The sequence below is a fragment of the Pan troglodytes genome, chromosome 12 (assembly GCF_028858775.2).
Source record: "Pan troglodytes isolate AG18354 chromosome 12, NHGRI_mPanTro3-v2.0_pri, whole genome shotgun sequence".
In the NCBI taxonomy this organism is placed as follows: Eukaryota; Metazoa; Chordata; class Mammalia; order Primates; family Hominidae; genus Pan; species Pan troglodytes.
Genome location: NC_072410.2, coordinates 51,351,399 through 51,365,362, shown reverse-complemented (window position 1 = coordinate 51,365,362; position 13,964 = coordinate 51,351,399). Strand labels below are relative to the sequence as shown.

General features: G+C 37.7%; 1 protein-coding gene and 1 non-coding gene across 11 annotated transcripts in view; one reads left to right on the top strand and one right to left on the bottom strand.

Annotated features, from left to right (window-relative positions):
* The window catches only part of ZNF638 (zinc finger protein 638), a 152,603-nt gene that overhangs the window by 100,605 nt on the left and 38,034 nt on the right, over positions 1-13,964 (top strand). For all 10 annotated transcript variants that reach the window (XM_009442646.5, XM_009442644.5, XM_009442645.5 and 7 more), the window contains 2 exons: positions 3,327-3,385; positions 3,617-3,669. In XM_009442646.5, coding sequence (XP_009440921.2) covers positions 3,327-3,385; positions 3,617-3,669 — 112 coding nt within the window. The remainder of the gene's footprint in view (positions 1-3,326; positions 3,386-3,616; positions 3,670-13,964) is intronic.
* On the bottom strand, positions 2,861-2,964 carry LOC112208212 (U6 spliceosomal RNA). The gene has a single exon (XR_002942637.1). It is a non-coding gene; the product is annotated as a U6 spliceosomal RNA (small nuclear RNA).

The window sequence follows — 13,964 nt, the reverse complement described above, 5'->3', positions numbered from 1 at the left end:
TGCCCCCCCGTTACCAGTAATCCGATGAAAGCAAACATTCTTTTTTTCCCAGGGAAAGGGCCATATTCTCATACTTCGAAAGTTTTCTTTAAAGTATCAGGAGCCCAGTGCAGTGGCTCATGCCTGTAATCCCAGCACTTTGGGAGGCCGAGGCAGGATGATTGCTTGAGCCCAGGAGTTTGAGACTAGCCCAGGCAATATAGTGAGCTCTTATCTCTACAAAAAATTAAAAAATTGACCTAGTGTGGTGGCACGCACCCAGCTGCTGGGTAGGGTGCGGTGGGAGGATCGCTTGAGCCCGGGAGGCGGAGGTTGGCTGGGTGACGGAGTGAGACCCTATCTCAACAAAAGGGAGCTGGGGGATGATCAGGAGCCCTTGATGTGGAAAAAAGTAGGATCAGATTTCGAATAAAACCCTTTCAGCCATGACATACTACTGCATTTCAACCTTGTGCAAAAAAAACCAATTTTTAAAACTTCAGTGTTTTCAGCAAGATTCATGGGGACATTACAATTAAAACTGGAGCAAGTAGTCAACTAAGAAGATTGCATGGATATGAAAAATAATGCTGGGCGTTAGTGAATATTTGAGCATTACAGAAAATCTAATGAATTAACAAGGAGATAAAAGCGAAAATACGCAATCAGAATTTGGATGAGAGGTTTTCATTTTAATTCTGAAACTATTTCTTGTTAGTTAAGCATCTGTTATGCCTCTGTTGTGTCAGGCATTGTAATATCTACAGAAGATGCAGTGGTGAGCAAGAGAGGTGTGATCCTACTCTTGGTGTGAAAGTTAAAAGAGTGAAAAATGATTAAAGGAAAGGCATGGTAGATACATTTAGAAGACACAATCTGTACATAAATGGAATTCCAGAAAGAGGACATCATTTAAATACTGAGGATTTTAAATTTCATGGTTATGGTGGGGCACCTTATAGTGATCTAAGCAGAAAACAGTTTAACTATACAAAGAAATAGTCTAGCCTTAGATTGCAAAGCAACACATTCTTAAGAGTTGGGTGGGAAAAAGATTATGATTCATTGTAATTGAGTACATTCATTTCAAGTGGAATCCTAAGGTGTGTGTTAAGGCAGTATTTATTCTCGGACATGCATGGACTTAGAAGATATTTCACTAATACATCTTTTTCTAAAACATTAAAATGAAGAACTTAAGAAATGGAGAAGTTATTATATAAAATGTTGGCGGTGAACAATGAAACCAGTTAAACATAGACTAAAATCTAAATAATCATATTTTTATAAAATAAATTTCAAAAAATATCACTTAAAATTACCAGAAAGATAATTTTCGTGTGAAATGTATAATCAAAAATTGGAATGTAGCCAAGGAGTAAAGGCTAAATGTTTCAACTTATACATCGGAACATAGTTTCAAATTTCTTTTAAAATTGAAAATTACCATTAGTAGAATAGCACTAGAACTAATTTCTTCTAAATAATTGAATTGAAGGAACGTGTGGGATAAAATCCCGTATAGTGCAAAAGGAAATGACAAGAGTGCCCAAAAAGAACAGAAAGTATGAAATTGCATGAGAACAGTTATGATGAAATTCAGATCAAGTTAACAAAATACTTGCTGAATGTTGAAGCATGACTTTATGCACTGGGAATAGAATATTGAAGAAAACAAAGTCTCTGGTATCACAGAGTTTTAACTTCAAGGGGTAGAGAGAGAAAGACCACAAATAAGTTAAAAATGCATATGTATTATGTTTGTTTTCAACAAGTGCTATGGTAAAAAAAAATTAGGAAAGGGGAATAGAAGTACTCTTGTTGGGGAATGAAGAGCTGTGCAACTTTCAGTAAGGTAGTTGGGGAAGATCTCATTGAAAAGGTGATATATGAGCAAACATTTGAAGAAGATGAGGGAACAAACCACGTCCTGGATTGAGAGCATTCCAGACAGTAGGAATAGCACCTGTCAAACCTATACCTTTGTAGCATCTTAGAGGAGTAGAAAGGATGCTTGGGGTTGGAGTGAAGAAGTATAGGAAGAAGTGTATTGTGGTTTGGGAGTTAGAAGGTAGGTAGAACATATGTTGTAAACTTTTAGAGGCCATTGTAAGTACTGGCTTTTTTTCCTTGAGTCTAATGAGAGGTTTTGAGTTGTGGAACAGCAGGTTCAGTCTGGGTTTATGTTGTGAATAGAGAGTGAATGAATGGCAAGGACTGAAGCAGAGACCATTACGAGGCGATTGTAGTAATCAAAGCAAAAGGTAGTAGTAGATTAGACCAGGGTGATAGCAGTTGAACTTTAGACGTTTGAGATGTCACAGTGCTATGAGAAACCATGTTTTTGAAAGATACAGTAGTTCCCGTTTATCTGAGGCTTGGCTTTGCAGTTTCAGTGGTCAGTTGTGGTTTGAAAATATTGAATAGAAAATTCCAGAAATAAACAACATGTTTTAAACTGTGCCCTGTTCTGAGTTAGCGTGATGAAATTTCATGCAGTCCAACTCCAGCCCACTGGGGCTGTGAGTCATTGCTTTGTCTAGAGTATCCACACTTTATATGCTACCTGCCCACTAGTCACTTAATAGCTGTCTTGGTTATCAGATTGACCATCACTGTATTGCAGTGCTTGTGTTTAACCCTCATTTTACTTAATAATGGCCCTAAAGTGCAAGTATGGTGATGCTGGCAATTTGGATATGCCAAAGAGAAGGGGAAAAATGTTTCCTTTAAGTGAAAAGTTGAAAGTTCTCGACTTAATAAGGAGAGAAAAAAATTGTATGCTGAAGTTGCTAAGATCTACAGTACAGTAAGATATTTTGACAGACCATATTCACGTAAGTTTTATTACACTATATTGTTACAACTTATTTTTTTAATTTAAAATATGGAATGCCTAACGAATATGCGTGTCATCCTTGCGCAGGGGCCATGCTAATTACCGTATCATTCCAATTTTAGTATATATGCTGCTGAAGGAAGCGTTTTTCTATTTTATTATTGTTGTTCTTTCACTATGTCTAATTTATAAATTAAACTTTCATGTATATACAGGAAAAAAAACATAGTATATATAGGGTTCAGCACGAGCACGGTTTCAAGGCATCCACCAGGGGTCTTGGATAAGGAGAAACTGCTGTAGTTAATGATAAGAAAATGCAGATGAGTTGTGAAAGATGAGATGTAAAATTAGGCTGTGTAATCACAAATTGAAAAAATGTCTTTATAAATAGGAAAAGGTAATAAGCATGTGTCCTTTAGAATAGGAAGATTTTAGATTTTTGTTCTATATTTTCTAAATTGCTTTATACTAAATTTCTTTTGTTCAAAATATTTTTCCTACATAGAACAAAGAGGTGAAGAAAAAGACTTTAGAGTCGAAGAAAGTATCTGCATCTACCTTAAAGTAAGTGACTTTATGATTTCATATGTGAGAATGAAATGTGCATATGACTTAAGAAATTTTAATTTTTAAAACTGCATTTTAAATATATTTTATCACTATAACTACAATTTAAAAGGATATCACTCCAGTTGAATTATTTTAAACGTTTTTAGGTTTAAATATTACATTTTTAGGATTTTGTAGAACTTAGAATTCCTAAGTTGCTGCTAAATTTTTTCTCCTTTTAAATAGAAGAGATGCAGATGCTTCAAAAGCTGTTGAAATTGTTACTTCAACTTCTGCTGGTAAGTTGTTACTTTTAATATTCTTTCAAATAAGTGTATCTTGTCAGTTTAGTAGAAACTTAGATGATGATGCTATGAAGACACTATTGTGCTTTAATGAAGGAGACCCAAATTACATTCTTTAATTGGCCCCTGTATTAAGCAGGCGGTTAATATTTAATGCTGTGTAATTACAGAATCACTTCTGGAGTAAATACAACAAATCTGTGAGATAATGTGTGTGAAATAGCTATCGTAGTTCCACAGTTAATAGCTGTTTTTTACATGTTTAGGTTAGTTATGCAATATCTCCCTCCATCCCTTCCCGATAAACCCACAAGACACAAAACATAAGAAAGGTATGTTAAGAATGCTTATCTGGTCCTCTTTGATTTTGGAGGTTAATTGAGAGCCAAAAAGCAAGCAAAAAAGACTATCCAGAAATGGATGTTATCATACTCATGTACTAAAAGCTATTTCTTTATACTCAGGAAAATACTTGAAGCCATCATTATGAATCTAGTTAAATAAATTTTGCATACAGTTTTATAATCCGGGTTCTCCTTTTTCTTAGTCCATTTAGGACTAGAAAGGTGGAAAGAAGTTTTGAGACTAGTACTAGTGAGAATATACAGCTCGATAGTGAAAGACAGGAAAGAAAAGCTAAAATAAGGCAGAGACAAATTTAGGAACTTACATTGTGTTTTGTATGTTCTGTTTGGGGAAGGTAAAAATATATTGTGTTGGTTTTTCTAACTGGAATGAGGTAAGAATTTAGGCACTAAGTTTTACTAGTGAGGTGAAAATTGGATTGTGTGGAATATCTCATTTCCCCGTAATGTTTAGTTGTATAGAGTATTGAAGTATTGAAGGTTAGCAGAGATACTATGAATGGCTTCTGGAAGGCAGTACATTTTGATTAAGATTTTAAATTAGGTAACGTTATGTGACAAGATAAAATTTGGAGGCAGAAGATTACTTCATGTGGGGGGCACACAACAACAAAGGTAACAAAGTTGAATTATTCTATTGAAGGCCTTGAAGGGTCATGCTGAGAAGTTTTCAAATTTGACCCCATTAGTAGCATTTTCAGAATGTGTCGTGTTAAAGAGTAATTTCTGAAAGAAGTTTTGGGTAAAAAGGTTTGGGGTGTGTGTTATAGCTATTTTTTCTCTTTTGAAAAAATAATTCACAGAACACATTTTATGAAGTCCTTCAGGAAAGAAACCTATTTAGCTTTATTTAGTCCACTGTTTCCTAAGCTTGGCAAAAGTACACTCCATTTTTTCTGTATAAGAGCTAGTAACAATTGGTACAGACTCTGGGAAATTGCAGTAGAGAATATGGAGCCACTCACTAATTGTTTAGGATTCTTATATAGATTGGATAAATTGGAGAGATGTAAAAATCCCACTGAGAAAAAACAGTTGGGCTTCACTTTGGGATGATGAGGACCTGATGTGAAAAAGGTTAATTTAAGTGATGTGAGGAGGTAAAATTTGCATTTTATTATATGGAATTTTTCAGTAAATGAGTTTAAAATTTTTTTTAAGTAATTATAAAATTTCCAAGTTTCAGTCCTGATAGGTTTTACTAAGAGTGCGATGATATTATTGATTACAATTGGAAAACTCACAGTGGTGCCTTTGAATTTGGGGTTAGGTCCTTAGATTTCAACATTACCAAATTTCAGCTGTCACGGGTATCTGCTAGAGATATTCTTTAGTCAGCCAATCATATGGCATTGAAAGTGAGATACTTGGGAATTTTTTTAAGTTTAAGGACTAAATTTTGGAAAGCTAAAATACTTCCTTGCAATATAAATGTAGAAAGAAAAAGGAACCTATAAACAGGACTGAGAAAGTGACAGGTGAGAAAGGAAGAGGTACTTGATAATTTTTTGAGATCCGCTCAGATTGAAGAGTGATAGGAAGAGTTAATTAGGGCAGTTTTAAGGATAAATCTGATGATAAGCACAGGGAGGAAGCAAGAGTGTAATTTGATCATGAATGGAAACATTCGAGCTCTTACCCAGTACTAATTAAAAAGAAAAATAGTAATTACTGAGTACCTATTATATGCCCATGATAGGGGGCACTTTGTAGAGGCTTAGGATGTATCAGTGGACCAAATAGGCATGGCTGTCCCCAGACAGTTTACATTTTTAACTTGAGGTGACAAATATTAAATATAAAATAAACATTAAATAATATGAGTTTTAGAAAATGAGAAGTTCTGTGACACAAAGCTAAAGAAGAACCAGGGTAAAGGTGATGCAGGATTCGTTTGTTTTAAAGTTAGAATTTAGTATACAAAATAAGGTAAAAATGACTTATTAAGTAGACAGGCCTACTAACATAATCTGTACCAGAAGAGAGAAAACAAGGAAAAGAAGCCTCACATTTGTGGGTATGATATTTATGCTGGACACGTGGGCACATAGTATATTTATGTTATTTTGTTTAATCTTTCAAACCGTTCTTTGAGTTATAGTTAATGTTTGGCTGGGTGCGATGGCTTATGCCTACAATCCCAGCACTTTGGGAGTTTGAGGCGGGTGTATCACCTGAGGTCAGGAGTTCAAGACCAGCCTGGCCAACATGGTGAAACCCTGTCTCTACTAAAATACAAAGATTAGCTGTGTGTGGTGGTAGTAGTCCCAGCTACTCGGGAGGCCGAGGCACGAGAGTCTCTTGAACCTGGGAGGCAGAGGTTGCAGTGAGCCAAGATCGTGCCACTGCACTCCAGCCTGGGTGACAAGAGCGAGACTCCACCTCAAAAAAATATATTGTTCTCATTTTCTAGAAGAGATAGATTCAGAAAGGTTAAATGAGTCAGGGCCACATGGAGGAGTTAGAATTTGAACGCAAAACTTTATGATTCCAAAGCGTTGTGAATATACTAAATTACCTCCCTCAAGAATGAAAACTTCTTGATTTTCTTGGATCACTACTTTTCTCCAGCCTTTCTAGTTTTCCTAATAATCTTTTCCTCTTCTCGTGTCATGCTTTTCTTCCTGGGTGGTTCCTTTTTTTTTCTTTTATTGAGATGGAGTTTCACTCTGTTGCCTAGTTTGGAGTACAGTGGCATGATCTTGGCTCACTGCAACCCCTGCCTCTCAGGTTCAAGTGATTCTGCCTCAGCCTCCCAAGTAGCTGGGATTACGGGTATGCGACACTATGCCTGGCTAATTTTTCTTTTTCTTTCTTTTTTTTTTTTTTTTTTAGTAGAGATGGGGTTTCACCATGTTGGCCAGGCTGGTCTCAAACTCCTAACCTTAAGTGATGCACCCACCTCGGCCTCCCAAAGTGCTGGGATTACAGGTGTGAGCCACCATGCCTGGCCCTCTTCCTGGGTGATTTCTTTCCTCTCAGTCTTTAAGGACATCTCCCTTACATACATAAACTCTTCTATCCCCTTGAGTATACTCTTCTCATTTTCTTATATTATTTAACAGTTACCACTAATAATCCGGTAGAGTAGTTCTTAACCCTGTCTTCTCTTTTCTTCTGTTCAACATAATTCGGATTTAGATAACATCCTTCCCCTTTTCAGCCAATCAGTGGCGGATCCATATTAGTTTTCCATCGACTCTACTTCAGCTCTCATATTCTTTATATGTAGCTCCATCATGCCTGTAACTGCTTTTAATTCAGACCTGTCGTCTCACATTTGAACTTTGGAAGATAGCCTCCTGACTGGTATTTTTTATTCCATACTCTGCTTTATTATACACATTGTTGCCCAGAGGTCTCTTTAAAGCAGATCTGATCATTCTACTTCTAGCAACCAGTGGAATAAAGTCCAAATTCTTCGGCTTTCCATAAATTATTCTTTGCCCTTTGACCCCAGATTATCTTTTGAACCTATTAACAGTCAACTGTGTATTATTTTCTAGTCACTCAGAATAGTTTATTTTCCATGTTACTTCATTCCTTCGTTCTTTATTTATGCTGTCTATTTGCATGGAATTGATGGCTGACTTCATTTAACTTTAGTAAGCACTTAATAGGTCGTAGGCAAGGTACTGAAGATAAAAAGTCAGTTAAGACTTCTTTTGGGGAGAGTTGGGGGACAGATTCTGATTTATCCTGTAAGGCTCATCTCTGATGAAACTTCCTTGATCGAATGATTTTTTTCTCTTGTTATGACTTTTCTCTTTTTTAGAAATAATATGTCCCCTTTTCTTTTTACCTTTTCAGTTCCCAGCTGAAAATGACACTTTTAAATCTAATTATAAAAGTAATGAATGTTTATTGTCAAAAATTTAAAATATTTCAGAAAATGTTTAAAGAAAGTGATTTACACCATTCAGAGATCACCTCTTGTTTATTTGCTTAAGTCAGTTATTTTCCCAATAAAAGCCCTCTGCTCACCTGTGGGAACTCCCACATGTGAGTTCCACCAAATCTTTCAGAAAGCAATATCGATTTCAGCTATACCATGGCATTCAGGAGAAGGGAAAGCTTCCTGTAAAAGGGGAAATGAGAAAAGGTGGGGGAACAGGCTAATACATCAAATACTGACAAAGACACTACACACCTATCAGAATGGCTAAAATAAAAAATACTGATAGCACCAAATGCTGATGAGTATGTAGAGAAACTCATACATTGTGTGCAAGAGCAATTGTGAATAGTACAGCCATTCTAGAAAAGAGTATGACAGTTTAACTTAACAAAACTAAACATGTGCTTACCATATGACATCACTTACACTCTTGGGCACTCATCCCAGAGAAATGAAAACTTAGCTCATTTGGGTACTTTGTTTATAATTGCCCCAAACTGGAAACAACCCAAATGTTCTTCAGTGGATGAATGGCTATTTTAAAAAGTTTTATATTATAAAATTTCACGTATATCACATTGAAATGAAATTACAGAGAGAGAACAGATTAGTGATAGTCAGGGTTGGTGGGAGGGAGGTGGCTATTGCTATAAATGGGTTTTAGAAGAGATCATTATGAAGGAACCATTCTGTATCTTGGCTGGTGGTAGTCACACTGATCTACACCTATGATAAAATTTCAGAGCTAAGTACACATTACATGTAAAATGAGTGAAATCTGGGTGTTGGTAGATTGTATCAATTGTGTCAGTTTTCTGTCTCTGATACTGTACTACAGTTATACAAAGTGTTAACCATTGGAGGGAAACTGGGTGAAGGGTATATGGGGTCTCTCCTTCTTTTTTCATACAACTCCATGTGAATTTACAATTATCCCAAAAGTGAAAGTTAAATATTTTTTAAATGCTGACAGCTTTCATAAAACTATAGAACAATTATATGTAGGAATATTAATGTTAAATTTTAGTGTAAAATTTTAACATATAGTGTCTGCGAGCACTTTGAATAATGGACTGTGCACAAGAGAGGGTCGTATTGGAAGTATAAAGATGGTTCAAAATGAGGAAATCTGTTAATTCAATTCTACCATATTAAAAAAAGAACATATGATCCTTTCCATAAATACTGAAAGGGATATTAACTTCAACATCCATTTCTAGCATTTAAAAAAGAAATCTTAGCATGGGCATCATAGTGAGACCCAGTCTGTATCAGAAATTAAGAAGTTATCTGGGCATGTTGGCATGTGCCAGCTACTTGCAAGGCTGATGTGGGAGGATTGCTTGAGCCCAGGAGGTCGACGCTTCAGTGAACTGTGATCGTGCTACTGTACCCCAGCCTATGCAACAGAGTGAGACCTTGTCTCAAAAAAAAAAAAAAAGTTTCTTAAATATGATATGTATGTGTGTATATATACTTTTATTTATGCACACACATACATATACAAGTACACATGTGTTAAAAGCCAGCATATGTTTAATAATGCATTAGATGCATTATTAAGGTTGGGAACTAAACTGAGAATATGCATCAACACCTCTTTGAGTTAAAATAAATATTTTTTAAAACTAATAACCATTAACCAGTACAATGTAATTCAAGAGGCATGGAAATTGGAAAGTAGGATACACCGTTATTTGCAAATATGATAGTACGATGGAAAACCTAAGAGAATCAATTATACAGTGCTATTTAATTATAATTACCCATCTTAATTCTCTAATATGTCATGTTTAATTGCTTTTTAAAGAAGAGCTCCTTATGTAATCTAATATTAAATAGTCCATTTATAATAATAAAAATGATAGAAGTTATAAAAAGAAAACTAAAATATTAAAAGGCATAAAATGAGCCTTAAATGAAAAAATGGCATTCTTGGATAGAAAGCTTCACTGTTATAAAATGCCTTTTTTTTCTTTTTTTCTTTTCTTCTTTTTTTTCTGTTGCCCAGGCTGGAGTTCAGTTGTGGAATCTCAGTTCATTGCAGTCTCCACCTCCCAGGTTCAAGTGCTTCTTCCACCTCATCCTCCTGAGTAGCTGGTATTACAGGCCAGAGACACCTCATCCAGCTAAACCTTTTTTTTCTTTATACTAAGTATAAAGAATAATAGCAATAAAACATTTTAAATTACATAAGCTGATTCTAAGTTTATATAAGAAATTAACATATAAGAATAGGCAGTACAGTTCTTTAAAGAAAACAATGAAAACAGACTATCCACAATAAATATTAAAATATATTACAAAGTTCAAAGATTTAGAATAGTTTCATATAGTTACATAGACAAAAAGTAGGACAGAAGAGAGTCCAGAGATATTTCCCAAAACATACAAAACATCAGTAAATTTGTATGGTAATATTTCATTTTATTTGGGAAAAGATCAATTATTCATTAAATTAGCTACTTTTTTTTTACTTTTGATAAAAGTAAAAGCACTTTGCTTGGTGCGGTGGCTGACGCCTGTAATCCCAGCACTTTGGGAGGCCAAGGTGGCTGGATCACTTGAGGCCAGGAGTTTGAGACTGCCTGGCCAACATGGTGAAATCCCATCTCTACTAAAAATACAAAAATTAGCTGGGTGTGGTGGTGCTCTCCTGTAGACCCAGGTACTCAGGAGGCTGAGGCAGGAGAATTGTTTGAACCTGGGAGGTGGAGGTTGTAATGAGCTGAGATCATGCCACTCAGCCTGGGCAACAGAGCAAGACTCTGTCTCAAAAAAAAAAAAAAGTAAAAGTGCTTATATCAAACTGCAGTTGGATCAAAGATTTACCATGATAGATAAGATGACAGTATTCTTTAAGTGTGGAGAATATTTTTTGTAAAATTTAGGTTGAGAAGTCCTTCCCAATCAGGAAGACATTTGACTACATAAAATGTATTAATGCATAAGTATTTTGAGTGACTTTAAAAAATTGTTAACCTATGTGTTAATTTTCTTAAGGAACTCTAATAAAAAATAAGAAGCCTCAACCCAAAAGATAAATTGGAAAATAGTATGATTAGGCAGATTATAGAGAAAGAAGTAGAGATGACTTTTAAACATATGAAGACGGATACAACTACACTTATAATTAAAGAAAAAAAAATCCTACCAGTTTCCATTTCACATTGGGAAGGTTGATCATTTCAGTTAACCATGTTAGGTTTTTGTAGGAGATTGGTCAGGGTGGTGGGAAAAGTTATAAGGAGAGACACAAACCTTCTTGGAAGTCCTGGGAGGTTTTGCAAAGCTTCGGGAGAGAATAAAGGCTGAAGACAGCTAAATTCTCTTACCCTGAGGCTAAGGGCAAGTAGTAGGTAACAAAGGAGTGTAAAGGAATTTATCTAGATAAGTTTATTTACTTTTGCCGACCTTTGATCATCCGACCTTTGATCATCCGACCTTTGATCATCTGACCTTTGATCATCCGACCTTTGATCATCTGACCTTTGATCATCCGCGTGCAGGACTGCTCCCTACAGGCGGGGGCAACAATTACCCACAGATTGTGTTGGCTCCAGGCCTTTGTCATTAAATCTGTACTAAATAAATACAAGCAGCTCCAGCTTATTGGGGCTGCGTTCTCTCTTCGGCGTCTCTAAGGCCGAGCAGTTTCCTAGCTGCGCTCACGCAAAATACCTGTGTCTGCGTACTTTTTTCATCCGTCGCTCGGCCAGAGTCGGTGGATCAGACTCAGCAGCTGGTGCCACTCGTGAGGAACACTGCAAGGGATCACGACGGAACCCCCGAAAATGAAGGCGAAGAGACTGTGCAGTCAGTAAGTCATTGGTGCCCACTCGGGATATCCAAGTTGAGGGGAATTCTCAGACTAGAGTTTCATCATGAGACAACAGCTGTCCGCACAACAGAAACAGTATATAAAAGTATTGAAACAACTGCTTAAAGCTAGCAGAGCCTCGGTTTCGCAGGCTCAGTTAAGGGTCCTAAGGCAAACTGTTGTTTCCCATAATCCATGGTTCCCAGCAGAAGGCATGCTGGACCTAGAGCTCTGGGAATAAGTGGGGAGAAATCGTAAACAATACCATAAACAAGGGCAACGGGTCCCAGTAACATCTTAACCTTATGGGCCTTAGTTAGGGCTGCTTTGGCCCTGCCGTACACAGAAGATCCCAAGAAGGGAAGGGAGGAGGAACCATCACCTACCTTACGCCGCCTCTTCCCTCAGCCCTGCCATTACTGGGTAAAGATACCAGAGAGGAAACAGAGGTTTTCCCTGAGCCCCCTCCCCCAATAAATTGGAAAAAAGACAAGGGATACACTACAGCTGTGGGACCCTGTCTTAGGCAAGTGGCATTAGAAGGGGAGCTCTTAACCTGCCCGGTAATGCAAGATCAGCAAGGTACTCAGGTATATGAACCCATTTCTTTTGACGCTTATAAAGATAAGAAAAAGCATCAGAGCAAACGGAGCCGCTAGTCCATTTATGAAAGGATTAATTGAAGCCATAGCAGACAACTTCTGTTTGGCCCCATGGGACTGGTCAGTGCTAGCTAAAACAACTTTAGAGCCCAGTCAGTACCTCCTCTGGAAGACAGAGTATGATGAGTTGTGTGAACAACAAGCCAACCAGAATCAATTGGCTGGGCAAAACATAACAGCTGCTATGCTTCAGGGGAGGGGTTCCTATGCCAGTGTACAACAACAATTAAGTTTTGTTCCCTAAGCCTATGCACAAGTGTCTTTGTGTGCTATCAGGGCTTGGGACCGAATTCCCGAATTCCGAAAGCGGAAGTTCAACAGGGATCTTTATAAATGTTCGACAAGGGCCTCAGGAGCCATTTGTTGAATATATCATTCGGTTAACCGAGGCAATTAAGAGACAAATTAGTCATCCCCAGGCCGCTGATAATCTTATTGTTGCAGTTGGCTTATGAAAATGCTAACGTCGACTGCCAGCAAGCAACGCAGGCAGTCAGAGGAAAGGCAGTTACGGCCAGGGAACTTACACGAGCATGTCAACTGATGGGGACTGAAACACACAAAGCCAAAATATTGGCCATGGCAATAAAGTCTCCTGAAGTGAAAAGGGAGAAAAACCCAAATTGTTTTCTTTGTGAAGAGCCAGGTCATATGAAGAGGCAGTGCCCCACTAGTAGAGACCAAGGTAACTCAGCAAAAGAACCCCCTTCTATATGCCCCCGACGTAGAAAGGGGAAACGTTGGGCAAATCAATGCAAGTCCAAATTTGATAAAGATGCCAACCACCTAAGTAATCAGGTGGGAAACTTCATGAGGGGCCAGCCCCAGGCCCTGCTCCAAACTTGGGCAATGCCAGCAGCTTTCCTCGGTCAATTGGAAAGCCCACAGTCCACTCTCTCAGAACAGCCACCTCTGGGAGCGCAGGATTGGGCTTACTCTGCCCCAACGAATTAGTGCTGAAAGAAGACCCTAAAAGGATTGCAACAGGGATCTGGGGCCCACTGCCTCCAGAACAGTGGGATTGGTCCTAGGATGATCAAGCCTATCCAGTAAAGGAATTAATGTGCTCACCAGGGTAATTGATAGTGATTATCAAGATTGAGGTATTAGTTATGATGGAATGTAAAGGTCTGCATATTCTTCCCCCTAAATCTAAAATAGCTCAGTTACTACTCTTACCGTACTGGGTCCTCAATGCCCAGGGAAAGAGTAAGGGAAGTTTTGGAAGCACGGGAGCCATAGGAGTATATTGGAACCAATTAATCACTGATCTGAGACCCACGATTACCTTAAAAATCGGAAGTAAGAATTTTACTGGCTTATAGGATACAGGGGCGAATATTTCGATTATTAGTTATCAAAACTGGCCAGAAACTTGGCCTTGGGTCACTCAGAAACAAAAAATTGTCAGCACTGGGGAAGTGCACACAGCCAAGCAGAGCACACACCCCCTAACGTTGTGATTTGGAGGGAAAAAACAGTTAGCAACTCTAAACATGACTGTCCCTGTTAACCTTTGGGGACGGGACCGATTAGCCCAATGG